This window comes from Microtus oregoni, unplaced genomic scaffold (genome assembly GCF_018167655.1).
Source record: "Microtus oregoni isolate MIOR12 unplaced genomic scaffold, Mior012 000037F_ref0000500, whole genome shotgun sequence".
NCBI classification, from domain to species: Eukaryota; Metazoa; Chordata; class Mammalia; order Rodentia; family Cricetidae; genus Microtus; species Microtus oregoni.
This window is the reverse complement of record NW_024543096.1, coordinates 19,637,423-19,662,164: the sequence shown is the minus strand read 5'-3', so window position 1 is coordinate 19,662,164 and position 24,742 is coordinate 19,637,423. Positions and strand designations below refer to the sequence as shown.

Genomic DNA, 24,742 nt, shown 5'->3' with positions numbered 1-24,742 from the left:
ATATGAAGGATAAATTTGACTTGGAAAGTATGAAATATATTCTAGTACAGAACATTTAACATCCTACTGCTGCAAAACAAGGATTTATTTAATCATTAAAGAAAAAAATCTAACAGCTAGCCAAACATTTCTTTCTATATATAGAAAAGCAGGACATGCCTAGACAGGCACAAACATGGCTACACATGCACCAACGTGCCTACACACCAAAACATAACAGGCATCTATGGCTGTGCTTGTAATACCCTGATGAAGTCTAAGGAAGTATTTTCATTTCTGTTTTTGTCTTGTCTTGTAAAGAGTTTTTGAGACAGTGTGTCACTTTTTAGCTAAGCCTGGCTTGGAAGTGACTATGTAGGCTGGTAATCCTATGACCTCAAACTTCTGAGTGCTAGGATTACAGGGAGATGTTTTAAGTATCACAAAAAGCATCCATTTGTAGGTGTTTTTTTTTTTTTTTTAATACTCAATACCGTGGAGACGGGCTACAATTATTTTCTAGGTGCTGACGGTATGTGTTCTTGGGCTTTTGTCCCAGCGGATGACAAATGTCAGCATGAATTCCTCCTGGTCCTTTGTACTGCCTTTCTAAGGGAGTATTAGATTTCTACAGCTGACCTACTTTTTAGACATCTTTGTCTGTGCTTAAAAACCAAAAGGCCAGATTCAGTCTTCAACAGGCACCAGGTTCACAATACAGTGCAGGGAAGAAATGATGATTCATGATTAGGTGGTTTTAAATGACATCAAGTTAGATATCCTGTACATTTTAAAATCGAGGGAAGATCAGTAATCTTGAGTCATATCAGCAATCTTCGAGATATGATCAAGAATTTCCTAATGAAAAGGAAAGGAATTAAAGGCATCCGGCACTGTGTTCTGTTGAGTCAAATAACGATACGCATTAGGGACACTGGATGCATCTTACTGATTGATTGATTATGTCAACACGAAGATGGATTTGTCCCTCCTACTATAGAAAGTTTCAGGTTGTTCTTAACTGTAGTTCCAGCAAACTCTAAGGTGTTTGGTCTTACCCTCATTCCTTCAAACCGAGATAAGGCTCTGAGTGGCCTGAGAGCTCTTAATGTTCTGAGGGATTTGATGGCACCGAGTTCTGAATAGCCCAAGGCATTTGCAGTTAAGCTAACCAATGAGACCTATGCAAAAAAGAGAATACAAGTGATTAAAGTTAGAGATAAAAATGTCTACAAACCCCTCAACCTTGCTCTGTGCAACAAAGAAGCAAGAAGTTCTCAGACTTGTGGGAGTTACCACATCATCCAGAACTTAAGATCACTGAGAGCTACAGCAGGAATATCATCCTCTGTTTTAGTCTTGTCTTTCTACTCTTCTTTTTAGATGATTATTCTCTAATGAAATGGAGAAAGAAAGAATATGGATTCAGTCGGTGGGGGAGAATCTGGAGCAGTTGGGGGAGGTGAAACTGTGATCAGAATTTGTATGGGAAAAAAAAAAAACTTCTCAATTAAAAAAACACGAGCATGTGGTCAAACCAGACTCTCTGTGGCTGACAATGGGGGCTGACTGAGAAGCCATTGATAAAGGCACTGGGACTTGTTTTTACGGCATGATCTGGCTTTTTGGGACCCTAGTCTATATGGATGCACAGCTCTCTAGGCCTGGATGTAGAGGGGAGGGCCTTGGACTTCCCACAGGGCAGGTTTCCCTGCCCTCTCTCAAACAAGGAGGGAGAGGGAAGAGGGGGTGTGGGGGAGCGGGAGGGGATTGGGAGGAGGGAAGGAAGTGCAAATATTTGAATGGGAAAATAAAAAAAAAAAGGGAAAAGAAAAATTAAAAAAACATTGAGAGTTGGCAAAGTTTGATTTAGTATGCTTGGGAAAAGGCTTGAGAATTTATATTTTTCTATATTTTCTAGTAAAATAAACTGTTGATTCATGAATCACATTTTGAGAATTATCATTAATTAAAGCAAATAGTGAATGAAAAGAAAGAAAACTGAGATTTTAGTATAACTAAAGAATTTTAAGGTTATGATTTTTTTTAGTCATTTATATATATGTTACTAGTGCTATTGGTAAAAATTCTAAAAAAATCTCAGTTAAAAAAAAGAAAAGCTGTCATAGCCATTATTAAGATACCCAATTACCTTGGAAAACTATGAATATTATATGAACTCAGAAAAGAAATGTTATCTCATTCTAAAGAACACAAAAATTTGAATATCAGATAACTAGAAATAAATACACAATACAGTTTTTAAGAGTATTATGATAAATATTTGAAAAATGGTTTCTAAGAAAAATAACAGAAGTGAACAGAATTTCTTTTACAGAAACCTTGGTTTATTGAAACTATTTTGTACAGATTATCTGAAAGCAATGCATCTGAATTTAAGGGAGAGATGAGGTACAACATCCATCCGGGTAGTTTAGGCCCATGTAACTCTTCTTCTCATAGATAATCGAGGAACAAAGTGTCGGAATTTTCAAGAACTGTGAAGGCTTTCAGAATGGGATCCAGGAGGACCTGAGTGTTTTACATTCTCTGAGGCCAGCATCCAAGGGACAGGCACATATTGGAGAGAAAAGAACTGGGGCAGAACTATTGGAGAACTGAAGAAGTGGGAAGCCACGCCACTTTCAGTAAGTGGTTAGCGACACTTGAAAAGGAGATACATCTGGGTCTTCCTGGGACACCATAATAGTCTTTGATCTTCTGGGTTTTTATTTAAGATAGTCTTCAAAAATCTTCCTCTCCACTAACCTCTCTATCTTCATGGTTCTTCGGATGGCATCATGAGCTCCTCAAACAGCTGTCTTTCTTAATTTGTTTTCCACTTACAAACCTTTCCGTCCTACTCCCTGCCCTCTGAGCTCACTCTCAAGCGCTGGTTCTCAGGGTGGGCACCCATCAGTGTTCCTCCCACCTCTGGACCTACTGGCATTTTTTTCACTCAAACTCTGATTTACTCTACTCTCAAGAAACCTTTCTTCAGGGGAAGTCATTGACTATACATTTGTCCTTACTGGTCAAACTTAAACTCCCTTAGGACCAGAGAAGTAACTTTTCAAGTTATAGCTCCATAAGGAAGCAGATTATTGGAAAGCATATTTGATTTTTTTTTTTTTTTTGATTTTCGAGACAGGGTTTCTCCGTAGCTTTTTGGTTCCTGTCCTGGAACTAGCTCTTGTAGACCAGGCTGGCCTTGAACTCACAGCGATCCGCCTGTTTCTGCCTCCCAAGTGAAGGGATTAAAGGCATGCGCCACCACCGCCTGGCTGGAAAGCATATTTTATTTTAAACAAAGTATCAACCAGCTTAATGTACACTCATGAGAGTATTCACAAATCTAAAATAGTAGATATCAAAGCATACTAGACAATGTGAGTTCATATTAGACAATTTAGATTAGACAATGTCAGTTCAGGAAGCAAGTCAACTTTCTTTTTGGGTTTCTTTATGCTTCATTAATATAAATATAATAACTTAGCCTTGTTTATATATATTAAATATTAGCTATGCTATCATCAAGCTACTGATCTGTTACAAGTACACGCAAAAAAGTGAAAAGAATCATGTCTTACAACTTGTCACACAAAAGAAGGACTGGTAGCATATTTGACACGCTTGTTTCATTGTTTGGAATTGCCAAACATAAACATATGTTGGTTTTAATTTTTATATATTGTCTTTCTGCATTCAAAAAAATCTTTTTTTTTTTTTTTTTTTTTGGTTTTTCGAGACAGGGTTTCTCTGTGGTTTTGGAGCCTGTCCTGGAACTAGCTCTTGTAGACCAGGCTGGTCTCAAACTCACAGAGATCCGCCTGCCTCTGCTTCCCGAGTGCTGGGATTAAAGTCATGTGCCACCACCGCCCGGCTCACGAAAATCTTTAATGGAGTTCTTCATGTACCTCTTGAATGTTACATTTAGGAAAAATTACCATATTCAATTATTTTAAATACTTCTATATTCTGATATTCTGTTTTAATATCTTTAAGTACCAATACAGGTTAATCAGTCCTTAAAATATTGGTTAGCCAATCTATTTTCAGTCGCCAGAAAAATTCAGTGGTATCACTTGGTTTTGGACTTTTGAATTTACATAAAATTAATATTCTATGTATGGGACATTTATTTCTCAGTAGGGCTCAACTGCTGACAAATCCTATTGCCAAAGATGCTCATGAAGAATTCTAACAACTGCAATTGTATGAAGTGTGAGAGTTAAAGACAAAGTTAGAAAACAGCCATACTTTTGCATAGCTTGGATTTTCATACTGATTTGAATGTTCAAACTAGCTCACTAAATACAAGGTGGCACTTATATTATAAATCCTCAAAATGTGTCTCAGATATTCTTCCACTGGAAAGGTGGAAAACAGCATTTGTATTTGGACTCAAGCAGTGTTTCCCCAAGTGCCTGCTCCATGCTACCAGGACCAAGGCTCATCGTCCCCTGTTGAGAAAGAGAAGAGGGAACCTCAGGGTACTCACATCAACAATCAGGAAGTCCAGCCAGCACCAGGCATTGGTGAAATACATCTGGAAACCGTAGGCCACCCACTTGAGAAGCATCTCCAGGATGAAGATGTAAGTGAAGACCTTATCAGCATACTCCAGCATGGTCTTGATGGTCTTTCGCTGCTCGATATATATGTCTTCAAAGGCCTACAGGGGAAGACATGGTATTGAACGTCATTGTCAAGAACAGATATTATTTTATGTATTGGAAAAAAATTGCAAAAACAAGCCTTCTTTAGTCAGGGGCAGGAGGGTCATCACACTGTCCTGGCTTCACAGTTATCTACGAATGTGAGGAGCGCCTGGGCATTGCAGCCTATCAAAGAGACTCACACAATTTTAAATCTGCATATTGAGACTATCCCCAAAGAGGATGTGTGAGATGTGTGAGCAAAGGCCAGATGTTCAGATAGTTCTTTCTCAATCAAGAGGTAGTGTCATTTAGAAATAGCTCAGAATCCAGAGTGACTGGAGGTCTCCTCCCTGGAATGTGTAACTAGGCTACAGGAGTCTCCTGAGCATGGGAAGGGGGGGGGGATTATCTCTTCACTTTCTCCAGCGGTTGTGTGGGTGTCTCTGGAAGCTGCCATCCTTCTGCAGCTCTTAGGAAAGGAAGGGTAAGGTCATTTTACAGGAACCCCTGAGCCTTCTAGAATAAAAGGATCTTGTAATACAACACTCTTTAGAGGAAACGTCAAAACAGTGTGTGGTGGCCTGGATCAAGGAGCTAAGAAAGTTTTCTTTTTAGAGAAGGAGGGCAACCAGGTTTATGACAGTACTGGGCAGAAGGACTTTGGAGTTTAGCTTGGAGCTCAAGCTGGAAGCCCCAGAATCCAGCTCTTGTGTGAGCAAGTGCATAGACTTCGGTGAGTTGTGGCTGAGTGGACCAGGGGGCCAACAGCTCTTACAGGAAGGCCACACCCTGGTAAGGACTCAGATACTCTCCTAACTGAGGAGATGGCAGGATGCAGGGCTCAGTCAAGCCAGAAGTGGGCTTAAAGGCCCCCAGAAGCAAGGTGGTCATCCTCTCATTGAAAACCACTCACAAACACTTTCAGAAAATTAAAAGTCAAGGAAATGCAACTACCGTCACATTGCAAAATGGGAAAATGGATCGTTCCATTTTATTATATTAATGAGTATTTGATTAAATTATTCATCCTGTTAAATGAAGTCAGATGCAAACTAGGTTTGTAATGCTTCCAGAAAGCAAGGTAGTCAGTCAGTCACCGTTGGCTTTGGCTGGCAAGTGGATTGGTGTGAATCAGTCGGCTGCCTCTATTAAGCAGCTCCCACTTCAGCTGGCAATCCCACATCACATCTGCATAGCCGTTCTGAAGAGGTGCCATTGATCTTTCTCTTTGCCAGTTGAGGCATTGCATGGACACTATAAAACCTTTTTAACTAAGAAAACAATTGCATTTACGTTTGTATTATATGGTTAAAATTCAGTAGACACTGATAAGTTATAGTAATGGACTTGAGAATAAAAGAATAAAATTCTCTTATTATGCAAAAATAAAATGATCTGCCACTGGTGACTAAATGTCAGGGAGAATTTTTTTGAAAGTGTATGGGAACAGACACTGTCTAAGCGTAATCCTATCTGGCTCCTCCAGAGAAAGCAGTATAAGCTGCTCTCACGGGCCCTTCCACACATAACTTTCGCTTTTCCCAACAGTCTGTTTTATGAATGGTTAAAGTAAGGTTTACTGGAGGGAAAAGGGCAAGGATGAAGGCACAGGCACCAAGTCACATACCAGAGCACCGCTGCTGAGCAGAATCATGAAGACGATGAAGGTTTCAAACCAGTTATGCTCCACTATCTTGTAGCACGTTTTCCTCAAGTTCCACCAGAGCTTGCCTTTGCCTTCTTCTATGCTTATCTGGCAGCACTTGAACTTTCTCACGCAGTCTAACATACAGGATAGTGGATGAAAGGAAGGCCATTAGTTTTGGGAAGGCGGGATGTGCTCTTTCCTATTACCTCACGGTGCATTAGAGACAACGTTATTTGAAGGCTAGCTTCCACTTAACAGACATCAAGACCAACAGAATAGCCTTTTAACGGTTTGTTAGATGGTTATTTTTATGTGCATATAGCTATGTTATAATACACCACAAAACAATCAAATGCAGAGACACATAAAGTAAAAGCTCCATCTTATTTTTCTGTTTTGGCTTCGTCCCATGAATCGTTCCTACTACTACTATACCTAGGAATTACATATATCTGAATTCTGATTAGTTCATTTCATGGCATAACATAATTTTTCCATCTAACCATAAGGTTTGTGAAAGATTCTATTACGTTTCTCTCCATGAGATTATGGGAAATTTTATAAATGCTCACTATTATTGAATAATTGGGTTGCTTTGTTGCTGATCATTACCAACAACAATGCAACAAGCCCCTGTATGTAATTTGTGAGTTACTAGGTAAAAAAAAAAAAAAGCTTTTCAGCAAATATTTATTGAACAGTTGTTGTGTTCAAAGAATTGTACTTGGAAAAATCATAATCAGATTACAGTATGTAAAATGGCTTTGCCCTTGGGGAATGTACATTTTAGTGGGGGTGACTTTTCAGTCATAGAAAAACAACTATTATAAGGTAAAGTCTTATAAAAATCTTATCAATAAAGTTTAATTTTTGTATTTTATGGAGTAAAATGGATTGGGGGCTAGATCTTCAGAACTACATAAGAGTCCTATTGATTACACGAAGTGAGAAGAATCAATTAAAATATACAGGCAAAAATCAGTGACTGGAAAGTCTGAACATTATGCCCAAGGTGGTAGCAGTCAAGCCCAGGCGATCCACTTAGAGTTGAGCATTTCATATGGCTTGATATTCAGCACTGTTGGCAGATGATATAACTGACCCTCATCTGACAGGACATAATTTTAGCTTTCTTTAGAGAATCATTTTGATAGTATTCTGATGCTAGCAATGGTCCCATAGAAAAGTATGCAATATATTTCAGCTTCCTTAAATCTTTCGTCTTTGCTGAAAAAAAAATCACAAAAATATTGGACCTTGATTGATACAAGAAACTATTACTCCAGACCAGACTGAAATGTAGTTTTATCAACTAGTACACTGTATTACAGCCACTCGGCAAATGTCAGGTTATTTCCTTACTCATTTTAGATGCTTGTCTTTTCCTTTGCTTTTTAACAACTTCAACAGTTATGCATCTGGTTTATGCATCTGGCTTAGCTATTTCTCCTGTTTGCTAGTTTAGCAGACCAGAAGAGTGAATTGTGCTGCCTGAGTTTTTTTTTTTTTTTTTTTTTTTTTGTCAACACAAGCTCAGCTCATCTGGGAAGAGAGAACCTTGGCTGAGCAAATGCCTCCACCTGACTGATGTGTATCCAAATCTGTTGGGCATTTTCTTGGTTCATGATTGACATGAGAGGGCCCAGTTCACTGTGCTGCTGCTACGTTTTGACCATAGTCACATGTTGTGGAGGGAAGCACAGAGAACAAGCTGGTGAGCTCCATTTCTCCATGGCCTCTGCTTCAGTCCTTGCCTGTAGGTTTTTGACTTGACTTCCTGCCCTGACTTCTTTCATGGTGAACTCTGACATAGAAATGCAAGGCCAATGAACTTTTTCCTCTTCAGTTTATTTTGTTCAGAGGGTTTTCATCATAGGAACAGAAAGTAAGCTAATACAACAGCAGCACATCTCAGAGGTGATCAGTACCTTCGAAAGCGAAAGGATCTAAATACATCATTTAAACCTATAATAAGAGAAGGTACCTTTGTTCTGAGATTTAAAACAAAGCAAACTAACGAACAGTTGGTATATAAACAGGCAAGGGTGATTAGAGGCGGTTAGGTGGTAGGTAGAGAGATGAGGACAGCTGGCAGGGAAGATGGGTAGACAAAAGAAGCGTTACTGAAACCACCCTGCTGCTTGCTTACCTTCCGTGAAGCAGGCTTCTGGCTCAAGGGATTCTTCTGGTTCTGCTTCCGGCTGTTCTCCCTCTGCCGGAGCACCTATATCCACTGTACTGCCTTCGGATGAACTAGTTGCGTTCAATTTCTGAAAACCAACCCCACAGAAAAGCTTTTAAACACGTTCTCTAATCCAAACAAAGATTCCTAAGTCGTGCCCCCCCCCCCCCCCCCAGTCTTCTGTAAGCATTCTCTTGATCTGTAATTTAAGAATAACTTAAATACAATGCCAATCTGCTTTGGGAGAGGTGGGGGTCACAAGATTAGATACAGCACTGTAGAATATATATATATATATTTTTTTTTCTTAAACACAGTGCAACTTAAATAGCTTTTGTTTAAGCCCATCTATGAAGTTTCTGAAATAGAATTCTACAGAGAGCTTATGCAAACTGCCAGCCAGATGGTCACTGGGATCTTGCTTTGGCAAATTCATTTGTCAATGGTATAACTCGTTTTATTCTAAAATTGTGACCCGCCCAACAAAAGCTGCACAAGTGTATTTTCATGTCAAATGTAGAAAAGGTTGGGTCAAATGCACATAAACAGCAACATTCTAAATTTTTCCTCTTTTCATTGACATGAAAACATAGACTACTGGTTATTATTAGAGACATTCTATCACTCTATTTTGGAGAAGAGCAGCACATTGTTAGCTATCCAGCAAGAGCAGCTATCTCGCATTCTCTTTGGCCAATGCACTCTTGGGTTTCACTGTGCATTTGGAAACTACCTGTCACTTTGGCACTCTTGCCTGTCCTCTTAGAAACGGCAGAAACAAATCATCGCATGTTATGTTGTTTCCGTTGGGTTCAACCAAAATTATCCAAGGGAAACGATAGAGGTAAGAGGTTGTTTCAAATATTGGCACGCATTCGCTTTCTCCAGGTCAGTCTATCCCTGGGACCAGCATAAAGAGCGGGGTCCCAGTCTTTAGCCTGATTTTACAAAGCCGCAGGCTTGGTGCAGGGCCAGGTGTGAGTGCCGCATGGAACCAGAGTAGTTTAGGCCACAGCATTCCCAAACCTGTTACAATGTTATTACCATCAGTGCATAACATTAGAGGTGGCTGAGCTCCGAGAGCACCTTTACCAAGAGGATGGGGGAAGCACATGATAAGATGAACACTGACACATGGAACACTGGAATCAAATGGATGCTAGAGTTTCGATGGGAAAGACTCTACTCACACTTCGGGTAAGAATTATGTGGATAATTTCCTAATAAGGTGATTCTTTATTAGCATGAACACAATTTTATTTGTATGACGTGTTGACTTAGCATGTTTGGAGTTCATATGAAGAAAGGATTATGTATGTAATATATATGAAATTGAAATGTCTTAACTAATTTAACAATACCAATAATATTATACTCCTGTTTTCTAAGAATTAGTTTTGTGATTACTTAAAATTTGTCCAAACAATGTTAAAAGTTATAAGCTGATTTTCTCCTCATTGACCATTTTATATTAGCAGGTAATAACATCTTTGCAATTAAAATTTGTATATAGTTTGTTCTTTGATGAGACACCAAACTAAAACTTATTATAAATATTCCAAGTTTTGAGGCCTTTTCTGATTGCATATCCTTTCTTTTAGGTTTGGCTCTTTCTTACATAAGTACACTTGGATTTGTAGCCATGTGATTGACTCCTAAAACAATCTTTCATTACTTGTAGAGATTCATCTAACATCAAGTTATTACATCTTAGAGGTCAGATGATACAGGCTTTGTCATATACAGGGTTTAGAAACACAGCACAGGTAACGGGACAACCTGAAGTTCAGTCACATCTGATTTAACTCTACATAGTAAGAATAGAAAACATTCCTCTTAATAAAGAAGATAACAGGGGCTGGAGAGATGGCTCAGTGGTTAAGAGTACCGCCTGCTCTTCCAAAGGTCCTGAGTTCAATTCCCAGTAACCACAGGGTGGCTCACAACCATCTGTATTGAGATCTGGTGCCCTCTTCTGGCCTGCAGGTAGAGCACTGAGAATACTGTATACATAATAAATAAATCTTTTTTTTTTTTTTTAAATAAAGAGGATAATATCGGAAATGCAGAATGGAGATTCTAATACAAAAATTCAGGTCCCTCCTTATGTCAGTGCTCACGTTGGCACAGGTCAATGGCTGTATCAGCACAGACATCAGCATGATGGTTGATCTGATTGTCAACATGATAGGTTCCAGAATCACACGGGGAAAAAACCTCTGAGCTTATCTGTGAGAGAATTTCTAGACAGAATTAACAGAGGTGAGAGGATCCACCCCAAACGTGGACAGCGCCATCCCATAGGGTGGGGTCTTCACTAAATGGTGAGCAGAGAGACAGCAATCAATGTTGTCTGCTTTGTGCCTGTGGATGCCATGGCACCAGTTAGCTCATACTCTGACAACTGTGCCTTCCTTCCTGTGATGGATGTATCCTCAAACTGGGAGCTGAATTCTTCCATGCTTCCTGAAGTTGCTTTTGTGAGTATATTATCACAGCAATGGGAAAATTAATTAATACAACCAATAGTAAGTATGGCTTAGATACTCAATAAATATTACTTGGAAATGAATGGATGGGTGGATATATAAATGAAGGGCTTCATAACAGAATGACGTCTGGTTACTCGACATTTTGAAGTAGTCACCACATAAAATGTCATAGGATTCAAAATCTTCAAAAGTTTCTCTGCAACGCCAGCTCTCACCCCTATGACCACATATCTGGGTTGTGAATATTTTAAAAGATGTCATGAAGACCAACATCACCAGAATCCATCACTTTTTCCCTATTTCACAACCATCGTTTGTCCTCCTTTAAATGTATGAGTCCCTCCACTTCCTAGTTTCTTCCGCTCCACCGTTTCACTAACTTGGGTTTTCTGGACATTTCATAACTTTTTCTGATTTTTCATTCATTTTGGCCTTTCAAGAAGGATGGGCAGAAGTATTTCAGATAGAGAAACTGAAGTCTTTGCCACACATGTGTGAGCTAATTTAGGGGCATTAACAGTACCCTGAGCCTTATGGATGAGGTTGCAACAATACAGTTCAGCCCCCACAGCTTACTCTGAGTCCCAATTTGCTCTTCATTGAATGAACAAGTCACCAAGCCAATCACTTGTTTTCAATACCTTGTTAAATTTTTTTTTTTAAAAAAGATAAAGTCAATTTGCTCTATTTAGAGTTCATCATACCTCAAAGTAAACAAGAATTCTCTTTCTGTGTTTTTCTGTTTTTTTGAAAAATATTTACAGGTCTTATCTGTGGATATTTAGTCAAAGCCCTTCTGTTTTCTCTTCCTCAAACCATAGTGAAAAAGAAATACACACAACGGCTTTTCATTACATCGAGGCCCTTCAGTGCCATTAAAGAAGCAACAGCAGAATTTTGCAATGAACTTCAACACTCAGCTTATTACTTTTATACAAAGTGTAGCTTAAAGTGTGTTTTGTGATTCTGGGATATGCACCTCACTAGGTTTAAGGTTTAGGGGCAGAAGACTGTATTTTTGTCATTACCATATCCCTCGCACCCATCACCCGTTCTTGTTGTTAGGGAACGTTTCTTGTGTCAATGATTGTGTGACCTCATGACCTATACATGGACTTCAGCCTCTTAAGTACTTCTACTTCTTCCTGCTTGATTGATTCTTCCAGGTTCAAAGGAATATAATTAATCGCAAAGTATCAAGATTCCTTAGATATTCAGGGATGTTAAATGATGATCAACAATTCTTAAAGTTAGGAGCGCCTTCTGGAAATCAGGCTGCCAAGTATTCATTCATAATTAAGAAGAGCCCATGAGGTCAGCTATAAGGAAAATTACTACTGAATCAGTTGGTTTCAATCTAGTTTCCTTCTCTCTGCCCTAAATATGTAGAATTACTGTTCCAGAGCGAACGGAACTCCTGAAGCAGCAGCTGCCCCTCCCCTTCCCCAAGGAGCAATAGCATACTGTCTTCCACACATGTTAGTGTGTGTACTTACGCTTGTGGTGTTTAATTTACTATAGCAAAGACCATGCTTCACAGCAAGGCATCACACCACTATCCATGGGCTTACTCACCTTGTCAATGTCAGAGTTAATGAGTAGCTATGCCCTAGACTTTCCCTACTCTATTCTTCTACCGCATTCTCGGAAATTTCTCTGATGATTCACGAGTAAATGCAACCTTCGTGAATTTGGAACATTTAGCAGACTGGATGTATGACTCAACGTTATAGATTCGAGATTGTGTTTATGATACTGCTGACTTAGATGAATCATAGCTAAGAACCTCAGTGTCAAGTCATATCCATAATTCCTGTATATGTTAATGTAGAAGAAAACATGCATTGAAATTATCTCATGAATAAAAACCTTCATCACAAATCATACTGGAGACGACCAACAAAAACTGATGATCAATAAAATTCCTCATTTCAATTCAATCATTCTGTTGTATAGGAGTTAAATGTTATCATGTTGATAAAATATGTTGCTTAAAATGTATTAAAATCTTACAAAATTAAATGAATTAAGAACTATAGAAACCATAAACTTCAGATCAGTTCCTAGCTAAGATGATCCCGGCCACCATGCGAATTTGCCACTTAGAGCTGTCAAGTGTATATCATTGTCAGTCACTGTTGGAACTTCTCTCTCTCTCTCTCTCTCTCTCTCTCTCTCTCTCTCTCTCCCTCTTTCAAGACAGGGTTTCTCTGTGTAGCCATAACTGTCCTGGAACTCACTCTGTAGACCAGGCTGACCTCAAACTCACAAAGATCGGCCTGCATCTGCCTCCTCAGTGCTGGGATTAAAGGCGGAGTTTACATTCTTAAGCAAAGTGCCTCCATTTCACCCTGATCTGGGCATCACACATTGGAAAGTGCTGCAAAGTAAGAAAGCAAAAGACAAGCGGGCTATAATAGACCATTTAGTGAGTTTCCTACTTCCCTCTGGCAATACTGAAATATTTAAATTTCCTTCCATACCTAACTTAGTAGGAAATAAATGGGTGGAATGATATTGTTGAAGCAACATTTGCCCAGTTAAACTTGCCCAGTTAAAATATGGGTACAATACAAGACTGGGATAATAGATTATATAAGAACAGTCTATATATAGAGGGCAGCTATATAAACCAGCAGCAATCAATCTCGTTAGAAATATGAAACATATTCGGGTTAAAAGCTACATTTTATGAACTGCTCATATTGATGATGCTTATTATTATTATCAAGTAGTTATTCAAAATTCTATAAACTCAGCAGTGAAGAATCACGTTTCTCTTGCTGATCTAATAATACCAAACTGCACTATTGCATGTTTTTGGGATGTATATGTGTGTTGTATGTACAAGGTCATGTTGTGCATACGTATATGTTGGTGCATGTATATCTGTGTGTGCATGGAAAGGTCACAGGTTGATATTGTGTGTTTCTCCACTGCTCTCTACTTTAATCTTTGAATCCAGGTCTCTTACTGAACCCAGAACTCAGTGATTTGGAGAGGCTGACTGGGGAGAAGTCCTAGATATCCCCTTGTCTCTGTCTCTCCCCAGTGCTGGGGTCCAGACACTCACTTCTGTCCCTGGCTTACACGTGGACTCTGGAGATCCAAATTCACACTCTTGTGCCTGCACAGCAGGCATCTCACAATCGGAGCTAATGCTCCTGACCCTACAACCCATCTTTTAAGTTTAAAGATTACATTTTCAAGTTTTCTTTTCTTTATCAACAATAAATTATTATTAAACTGCAGTGTGCCAAATTAATAACATTCCAGAAAGCCAATGAACATAAATAATTTTAAAAATAATTAAATCCTGATTGGAGAAAAGTTAAGAAAACTCTATTTCACATTTGTTACTATAAAGCTAAGTTATTTTTAAATGTAATTAGTAAGTGCTGTGCAAAATTTTGAGAACAAAATATATTCTAACTTAATAGTAATAATAAAACACTGAGATTTTAAAAATCTGTATTGCCTCAAATGTAGATTAAATCAAGCATTCCAGCTTCTACGGTCTTACTGTCAAAGAATGGAGAGTGTTTAGTCCCGGATCCTGCTGCTAGCATATACTGCAGGAGCACCAGTTGATTTTACAGGGGTGATGCTAACATCACAACATTGGAGATCATGGTCTGATTGGGTGGTGGACTTCCAGCCACAGTGACATAGTGACGTTAAAAAGGAAGAGTGGATATTTCCCTTACAATCAGGAATTACAAAATGTTGTCAAACCAAAACATCATGTTCATTAGGGTGATTTAACAAAAAAACCATTTTATTATTTATGGTGGATATTTTATTAAAAACTTTAAATCCTAGATGACAGACTTTACGTTTCCTTGGAGTTGCAAAAATGATTTATATTGCGGTGGACGACCCTCAGCAGATATCAATGTGTCTGGCCCATTTTGGTCTGATAGTAAAGATATGTAGAGCTGTTTTTTTCTTTATCACTACTCCACTGAAAAATTTTCCAGTGTGGAATACTCATTTTCTGAAAAAATCATGAATTATCCACTGATATCATTCCCACCAAAGCTTGCTCACATCTAATCTGTATGCTTTAGACTCCTCCATGCCTTTCATGTGGTAATTTAGTATGTTCTTCTAGCGATTGAACCATATTTCCAAAAGAGATTGTAAAAGACTTAAAAAAAAAAGTTGAAGATTACAAGAATCAGTTCTCCTTTGATCTGCTGATACCCTGCCTCAATACTTTAAAAGGTCATGTAATCGATTATTATTTCTCTCAGTGCATTTCCCCTAAAGAAAGTAGAAAGTGGAATATTCAGAGGCTGAGGGAACTAACCTTGCCTCTTTATAAGAAACTAGGAAAAGCAAATCATTACCTTAAAGACAATAAAGAATTAACATTTAATAGGGGAGGAAACTGCATCTTAGATATTTTATACACTATTCTTCTGACAGAAACAGGAGTACTAGCAATTGAATTCTTTTCCAAAGCATCAAAGAATGTTTTGATAATGTTATGGTATTTCCTCCTTTCAAAAAGGCTCAACATTCTTCTATTATGAGCTATTTTACAGTTTTAACGTCACTAATTCTAAGTGATAAAGTATCCTACTAACATTTCTGCAAAAGTTGATGGAACTGGAAGAAACAATTTGGTTTAAATATCTGTGCGCGGAATTCAATATTAGATAATGAAAAGTTCAATAGAAAGAGCTTACAGAATAGTTACACACAGTAATGGGGTTCTCTCAATAACACAAACAGAGACAAGCGCCCGCTGTGGTTTTCCTATGGAGGTCTTTATGAAGCATGGTGCATGTGCGCTGTGCCATGGACTAAGCTTGATAGAAGCTGTGAAGAAGGGGTTGAGAAGGAAGTTACAATGGGTAAAGGGATGAGGATGACGGACTCCAGATCTTTTTTCTCAATAAGCACACCACATAAAGATAGGTAGAAGACAAAATTCCTCTTTTCTTCCTTCCTGCCTGCCTCTTTCCTTCCTTCTTCCTTTCTTTCTCCTTCCTTCCTTCCTTCCTTCCTTCCTTCCTTCTTCCTTTCTTTCTCCTTCCTTCCTTTTTTCCTACCTCCCTTCCTCCATCCTTCCTTCTTTTTTCCCTTCCTTTCTGATTTTTATTTTGGTGAATGAGTACATTTCTTTTCTAGGAATTTTACGAGTAAACATAAACAGACTCTCCAAGGGAATCATTCTAAATGCAAAAAGGCTCTTGGTCAATTTCTAAATAAAGCATTGCCCTTTCCCCAAAAATGAAGCGGATGAAAATTATACCCTTGGCGGTAGCAACAAAATGAGAACACTCTCATTCATTTACATTATTATCACATTGAAAGTCTGTTGGGAAATTTGCATGTGGCTGAGGGATCGCTTTAATTTGCATATTACCCTTCAGACACTGAGCAGAATATAACCAACAAAACACACTTCCTGGTAATGTATTTTAAAAGTAGTAGAAGGAAACAAAAAAATACAAAAACAAAGAGGCAGAAGCTTTTCTACAGTGTTTTTTTTTTTTTTTTTGAGCACCTACAAGCCTCCTCCAGGCCACTAGCATGTTCCACACTTGTGACATGAAGTGGAAGTCACAAACTCTGCAAAGGCATGCACTTTCCCTTTTAAATGAGTAGATAGTTTCTATTAAAATCTACACAAAGAAATTAGCAGCTAAATTCATTTTCCTTCAAACAAAAGAAAGAAGTTGGGGTTGTCAGCCTTGCCTGACCATGCTCTAAACGACCCAACCTAGGAGCAGCTGTGCATGTCCTTAGAGTACTGCCAATGGATGGGCGAGGGGCGCAGCTGAGTAACATGCAGGCCAGTCAAGTCATTTCGACACCGAGTATATTTATATATGCACAACTTGCTTTGGTAACCTGGGTAAAAGTGGTGGCTCGAGCCTCTGGCGGCTTAAAAAACACCAGAGAGGCATTCTTGTCGGCTCCAGCTTGGTCTCACGCCTGGGAGAAGTAAGAATGGTCAGAAGTGAAGGTCACCGTATTATAGCACTAAATTTCTCTGTGAAAGGAGGTTATCGTTCAAGCATGGATGCAGAATTATTCCAAAAGTTAAAAAGAGAAACAGGCATCCAAGAATCATAACAGGAATTGCATTAAATATAGTCAAAGCCCCACCACCCCCAGAATTAGGACATGGATTTTAAATGATATATTCGAGGTACTGCAGAAAGCTGATAAAGAATCAAGCTAATTTGGGGAAAACACAAAAGAGTTCACACCCTCTGGGCCATTCAGTTATTTACCCTTCAAAAATACATTGATTTAGACACTCATTTTCCCCTTTAACTCGGGAGTTAATAAGAAAACACAACACGCATTCACTGGTATTGCTAAAATCATCTCACAAATCAAAGACTGTCTTATGAAGACACTGCGTTGGTAAGTTCAGAATTTGTGTTCAATAGGATATGGAGGCTTTCTGTGCATACACGGGTTGACTGCACCCAATTGGGTTAGACACAATTCCCTATCACAAACGTCTCTTCCTTAAAAAAAAAAAAAAATCAACTTTAGGAAACACAAAACTAAATACCATCAAGCTAAGCTCCAAGTCAGTTTAGCATGAGTTAATAGATCTTGAGAAACTAGATACTATTCTTTTATGAAGTATTTCACTACAGGCAAGAATACAACAAGATGAGAACAAGAACCATTTTTTCATTAGTTATCTTTCAGGAATACGAAAACCATTATTGTGGAGAATTATAAGGAAGAAAGCAAACACACCGAGGCAGTATCCTAAACCTCTTTTTAAAATGCTTAGAAAAATCATATAAATACTGCGAGTTAGGAAAGCGACTATTTGAAAAATTAAGCCATGATGACATTTGCCTAGCCAGGATAATCTAACATTAAATTATCAATCATCTCTACTACATGAATGTTACACAGTAGATATTTCCTGTTTTCTTTCAGGGAAGCAAAGTATAATATAAACTATCTAATAGTGTTAAAGCCACAGAAGCAAGCACCAAGATAAGGCTTTATTTTAAGATTCCTACCTCCTTGCTTTCCTCCATATCTGATTCGCTGCTGAATTCTTCCGTATTTAAATTTTCAAAGTCAGACTCTCCAACGGCAATGGGCACGGTCACAGTGAGACTGGGGTTGTTTATGAATGACATGTAGTCACTCTCGTCTACCACATACTTCTCCACGCTGCTGCCTATGCCACTGGTCGTCCCGTTTCCATCTTTGAGGTAATTGAGGTCTTTGCCTATTTCTATGGTTGTGTGGTTGGAGATACAGCTGTCTTTCTTGTTGTTCAGATCTTCAAGGGGTTTGATTTCATCCAAAGCCTTCTGCTTTCTCACGAAGGCCTTCTCGATGAATTCACGGATCTTCCTTTTAACAAAGTCGATTCCCCTTTGCATCCTGCCCACAGCTATCTGGAGGTTGTTCATCTCATTGTCATCATCTGTGGCGGCAAGGTTGTCAGAGCTGAAGGAGCTGAGGAGCAAGGCCAAGAAGAGGTTCAGAACCTACAAGAGAGCGGAGGGAGAGCGATCAGACAGCCTGCTTTCCTTGCATCCACTGTGAAACATGGCATTCCCTTCAGACATCCCCTTAAAGATGGAGTCCCCTTAAAGATGGAGTCTCCCGAAACATAGCCAAGTAAAAACAAACAGCTGGCTGACAGCAAATACTATTCAGACTCTATTCTGGTTCATTTCAAAATCACTAAGCTGCCATGGCATGGCACTTCCTTATCTTTACATCCAGAAGAATCTAGAAAACCTTGCAGTCAAACAAACACGTTCTTTCGGATACTTGCTATTTTGAACATATAATCTGTATTTCTTAGGACAGTGAATATTTATTCTAAGTTGATTCCTCGAACCAAATAGAACTCCTGCCTACTTAAATCTGTTTTAGCTTCAGTAGCATTGCAACATTTTCCACTTTGGTAACATGCTAAATTCCAGAAAACTGTATTTATTGCTGGAGTGACAGTCCTAATTTTGTTTCAAAAAACTTTGTAGTAGCTGTCTGTGTTCACATAACAAAAATACAGTAAAGACATAGTTGCTATATAATAATATTGTTGCTAATATTGAATGAAAATGATGTTTGTGGTATCATCATCTCTAAGTCTGTAGACCAGGCAAGCAACAGAGGAATCAGATATTTTTGGGAACATAGCTGTCTTTATTTCTTCCCCAGGGTTTGAGTGACACAGCCCTTGATTATTCAGGATAAAACAGGTCAGCAATGAAATGCAAGGCTATTAGTACAAAAGTGGACGCTGGAAGATTCTAGTTAAAATTTCAGTGACAATGGCAGTGATGTGTGTAAGGTTAGAAGAGTCAGCCAGGATGAAAGCAAGTCAGGTCTATACTGACCACCTGTCAATCACTCTGCCGTGGCTCTGACAGCCGTACTGAGACCTACCTGTCCTTCTACTTCAGACATCTATTAATATCTTTGTTCTACTCTGACTCACCTTTGAATTTCTTACTTGGGTAAAAAATAGATAAAATAAGAAAAAATATTAAATACTCAATCTGAGTTTTTATCTGTAAGAAAGGTGAATTAACAGTGCCACAATTATATTTGGATTTAAGTTTGTAAGGTTTATTAATGGGATGCCCTTGTCTATCATGAAAAATTTTATCTATGTCATTGAATCCTCCCATATGATGTTCAATATTAGACTTGGCTTTCTTGTTTTGTTTTACTTTTAATCAACATACAATGCTAACATGTATTTGTAGAGTAACACTGTAATATTTTGAGATATATACATTCCTTTTAGCAAGTAGCTTCTTGTAAACAGATCACAGCCCAGTGAGTGCGGTTTTCAGGATTTTCAGGATTATGGGCTGTCTTCTCGCCCTCTCTCTGGTACTGTCTGAAGTGGAGCAGGCTAGCTGTTGAGGAATGGGGACACTCAACAATTCTATGGAAAGAATCTATAGCCTTCTTTCAACAGCCAGTGAAGAAATGGAGCCACTTGCTGACAATCAAGATATGGAGCCTTCTTGGAAGCTGCTCCTCTCATCCCAGTCAAGATTGTGGCCGCATTAAACATCTTGATAGCAATTTCAAGACTGGCTGGGCTTCAACAGCTCAGATGCTCTTAATCCTTAGCTTACATCCACGGAAACTGCCCAGTTTTCAGGATTTGATGTATGAGGCTTTGCTCCTTCTACTATCCTGTTTGCCAGCTGCAGGGAGCACTGACTGTTCCTTAGTTTGGGGACAATCATCTTTGTCCCTATAGCTTAAATCTTACACCACAGCTATTTCAGATCCACCTTCTTTAATGAAAACTGAGCCTTCCTAGCAAAACAATATTTCCATTATGCGAAGGTAAAATACAGTGCTTTGCTTTCAAATTCTGAACATGGACTCTTATCTCAGCTAATGTCCTGACACTGAGTTTTATTTTTCTTATTATCATATCCTTGCTTCGAAGACCCAGTACATAGTTGACTTACTAAAGAAATTATAAAGACTGAAATTATTAATAAATTATAAATTGTTTCAAGTCAATGTTACTGACTCATGCTGTAATTCCTAGATATGAGGAGCCTCTGAATATCAGTCTGCAGTTGAGAGGTTCAGTAAGATTTCATCTTGAATTTTGAGGAGACCCAAAATTAAAACATTTTCCAAAGATACCATTGTTAACAATTGTAAATAAAATGAGTCATTTTGTTTATACTTCCATATTTGTATGGAAATATAAAACCAGGAGCATTCTTCACCATCGAAGAGTAGGGAAGAATTTTGGCTCAAGAGGCATTTTGGCTCAAAAGGGTACGCAAACCACTGACGTCTAAATCATGCATTGCTCCTGCAATCTTATGTAATAGGCAACTGGAAATAAAAGCCTTCCAAAATCATCTTTCCTAAAGCATAAAACATTCTTCATTCAAACAGTTGTAAAACCATATTATTTGTGACTGAATAGGAGAAACATGATTTTACTACTTACGACGAGGTTGCCGATCACCATGACCATCATGAAGACAGTGAGGCACATGGTCTGGCCCGCGACCTCCATGCAGTCCCACATGGTCTCTATCCACTCGCCACACAGCACGCGGAACACAATCAGGAAGGAGTGGAAGAAGTCGTGCATGTGCCAGCGTGGAAGCTCACAATCGTTGGAAATCTTGCAGACGCACTCCTTGTAGCTCTTTCCAAACAGCTGCATGCCGACCACGGCGAAGATGAAGACAATGATGGCCAACACCAGGGTCAGGTTGCCCAGGGCGCCTACCGAGTTGCCAATGATCTTGATGAGCATATTCAGTGTGGGCCAGGATTTTGCCAGCTTGAAGACTCTAAGCTGGAAAAAAAGAATGGAAGAATATTGTGAACACCTTGCCCTGCAGAAGCATCTGTATTATTATTTACAGCAGAAATATATGGCAAATATTTATCAACTGTGGAATGATGGATTATTCGTGTGCCAAAGAATTATCCGCCAGATGTAGCAGATATTGTATACTGTACACACACACGCACACACACACACACACACACACACACACGGTCAGGTGGTAAGGAGGGAAAGGGCGCTATAGTAGCATTTGCCTTCTTTTTATTGTCATTGCTTGTTTGTTTTTAACTAAGACATTTAAAGGTTGTGTAGGTCAATCCACAGCGACTCACTTTCAAAGAAGCAGAGCTAGTTTTTAACAGCCCAGAGTGACCGTATCTTTCAGTATAGTTGAAAGATGTATGGCACACACTGCATAAGTTAAAATAGAAAGATGAATGCGTTTCTTGGAGGGTTTGCATGATTTTCATCTAGCTGTATCTTTAGTTGCTGTAATATTAGACTATACTTTTTGAGGATTTATGTTAGAAGGAGGCTTTTTCAACCTTGATGTCTTTGGTAAGTTAAGAATGAAGTCATTACAGAGGGTACCTGTCCCCTTGCTACTGGACCTGGCAAATTGGGGGTGTTGGTTGGCAGAGGTCCCTCAAGCATCATCATCAGTTAAATAGCAGAAGCATTTTATTTCCGATGCTTAAGTAAACATCAGGCAGACAGTAGTGCAGTATCTAATGCCACCTAAGTGCCTCATAGGAGCGGGTAGAAGCCCAGATTGCTTAATTCATTCCAAGGGATAATTTATGAAAAAGCACTTGGTACATTATGCAAGATTATAATGATACTGGGATCCCCAGTTCTCTACATTGTATCAATTATCACAAAGGTTTACTAAACATTCTTCCTAGAAAGTCATTGTCTATATTAACCTGTCATTATAACTATTCTAATTGCTTTCTGCAGTTCTTGCATCCTTCTAGTTTCTAATTAGATCCATAACTCTCATTGAAGATTAGGGAAAGATATCATAGTTCTAAGGAACTCAGCTCAAATTTGAACTCTGAAATTCATAAGGGAAGTACCAAATAAACATGAAATCAATGTCTCGAGATTAATTAACAGTGCAATAAGTCACCTATAAGAATTTTTATGTAACTATACTCAACCTTTATTATTCGAAAACAGAACCAAGCTCCAGTCAGAGCATATACAATAAAATATACCAAACCCTTACCAGAAGTGTGTTAAATCACGTGTAATCTTTTAATTTAAGAAGAAGCCAATAGTTACAAAATAAAAAGATCAAATGAAAGATAATTAATTTAAAATCAAAATACACTGCAGGTAGTGCTTCTCAGAGAGTAGGTTTGATAACTTTCTGATGTGGTTGAAGGAAAAATATTCAAGGAGCGATTTTGTTTTATTCTCCTCCTTCCCCACACCCTATACCAAGTATTAGTTTCTCAGGGGATAAAGTAGACAATCCAAGGCCCCATTGGCACCTCACGTTTGGTTACACAAATCAGATAACTGTGTTGACTATGGTGATTGTAATCTGGATTGATATGTGACCCCCCCCTTTTTCTTCCACCAAACTCATCATTTGATTGCAAGAGAGAGAGAGAGAGCCATTATTGGTTGTTTATTGGAATAGAATAATATATTTATCAAAGTCATCATGAAGGAAGAATTGCATTTCACGGAAGGGCACTACATTTTCATATTATATTATATTTTTGAAATATGTTGAGCCTGTTATTAGGAAAGAAAGAAGACTAATAAATTACAAAGTTAAGAACAGATACTGCTAATTAGTTACCAGCCGGAATGATCGGAGAACTGACAATCCTTCCACGTTGGCCAGACCGAGTTCCATTAAACTAAGGCTCACAATAAATCCATCAAAGATATTCCAGCCTTCTTGGAAGTAGTAATATGGATCCATAGCGATTATCTTGAGAAACATTTCTGCTGTGAAGATCCCAGTGAAGACCTAAATGAGAAATGCGGCGGATTATAAGAATGCCTACTCTCGAAAAGAAACAATGCAACTAATAGCAAATCCAACACAAATTCTGGATTTTAAAGATTGGTTTGCATGCCACAAGCTGATGCTTTCGCATGTTTTACATGCAACCTAATATTTAATTGCTAATGAGCAATTTAAGGTTTGCCAGGTGATAAAGTATAGATTCATATATTTAATGAACACTCTGATTTTGATAGAAAAAGTGCACCCGGCATACTGAGCTCATCTCTCATTGGCTAATCTCTCTTGTCTTCCAAAACTTCACCAGGTGCTTCCCCAGGAGCACAGACTTTGGTTGCCAAAGTACAATAGGTTGGCCCCCTTCCATGGATCTGCAGTTGAAACTGGTGTTAAGGAGACTTCATGGGAACTGTAACAAGCATAGTCACTTGTGCTTTTAAAGACAGTAAATATTTTTAACATTTGTTAACTTTGGAAAATAAAATCAATCTTTTCCATTTCTATTTTCTACAATTACTTCAATCCTTCTTCCTCTTCCACTTATCTCGACTTCTTTGCCCTTTACACTTATTATTTCTCACTGGTGATTGGAGTTAGCCAACCTGATTTTTGTCTCTCATTACCCAACAGATTGTGTTTATATCCCTACTTGACGTTTTTCTTCTTTTTAAAATGGAAGCTGCACCCCGTTCTGAGCTAATTTCCCCCTTTGTGGTAGCTGTCTCTTGAACTTTATGAGGTATTTGCTTTCTAAAGTGGCTTATAGTCTCAATCTGTTCCTACTACTGGCTATTTCCCTGTTAGGATTTTACAGAAAACAACAGAGACCCCGTCCTTCCCTCACATTAAAAATACCACCTCTACCAACTAATAAACTCTCCATGCCCCTAAGTTGCCCTTTTGGCTGCTACCATTATTATCTTCTTAATGACTAATACATTTTAAGAGTTTGTGTGCTATCAAAATCTACTAGTTCTGCTCTTTCAAATTATTGTGTTTATGTAAGGTGAAAAGTAGATTTATCCTAAAGCAGTCTCTTTCTTTCTTTGAGAACAAGTTTGGCCCAAAGTTGCCATCATACATAGTGAACTGTAACCTAGTTTGATTTGTAAATAAATGGTCAACTAAATTAGACTGTACCCTATAACCAAGCTACTGAGTCTCAGTTAATTGTAGCAACTGAATACCTATTAAACCAATCAAAAACCTAGAGATGTTAAAAACCTTGATCATAATTGAAAAGATGATGATGAAACACAGGTGACCAATCCAATCTAAGATCAACTATAAGACAAACAGACTGTTTCTGCACGAAATTTCCTTTCCTCAGACTACAAAAAGGCATGTGCCCAATGGGGCAGAGCACTTGGAAGAAGGCCTTCTTGGGAAAACTTCCTGATCCACAATCTCTTTTTTTCCTCAAATGATTTGTTAAATCAAAACTGTCTCCACTGGGAAAGTGGGGAAAAGATGGGAGGAAAAAAAATGGAATG

The 24,742-nt window shown here is 38.5% G+C and overlaps 1 protein-coding gene across 3 annotated transcripts in view; it reads right to left on the bottom strand.

Moving 5' to 3' along the window:
- LOC121433273 (sodium channel protein type 2 subunit alpha-like) overlaps positions 1-24,742 on the bottom strand; it is a 116,001-nt gene that overhangs the window by 18,493 nt on the left and 72,766 nt on the right. For all 3 annotated transcript variants that reach the window (XM_041631637.1, XM_041631639.1, XM_041631638.1), the window contains exons 15-21: positions 23,079-23,252; positions 20,912-21,268; positions 17,973-18,452; positions 8,438-8,558; positions 6,268-6,422; positions 4,481-4,654; positions 1,038-1,160 (exon numbers count right to left, since the gene is read on the bottom strand). In XM_041631637.1, coding sequence (XP_041487571.1) covers positions 1,038-1,160; positions 4,481-4,654; positions 6,268-6,422; positions 8,438-8,558; positions 17,973-18,452; positions 20,912-21,268; positions 23,079-23,252 — 1,584 coding nt within the window. The remainder of the gene's footprint in view (positions 1-1,037; positions 1,161-4,480; positions 4,655-6,267; positions 6,423-8,437; positions 8,559-17,972; positions 18,453-20,911; positions 21,269-23,078; positions 23,253-24,742) is intronic.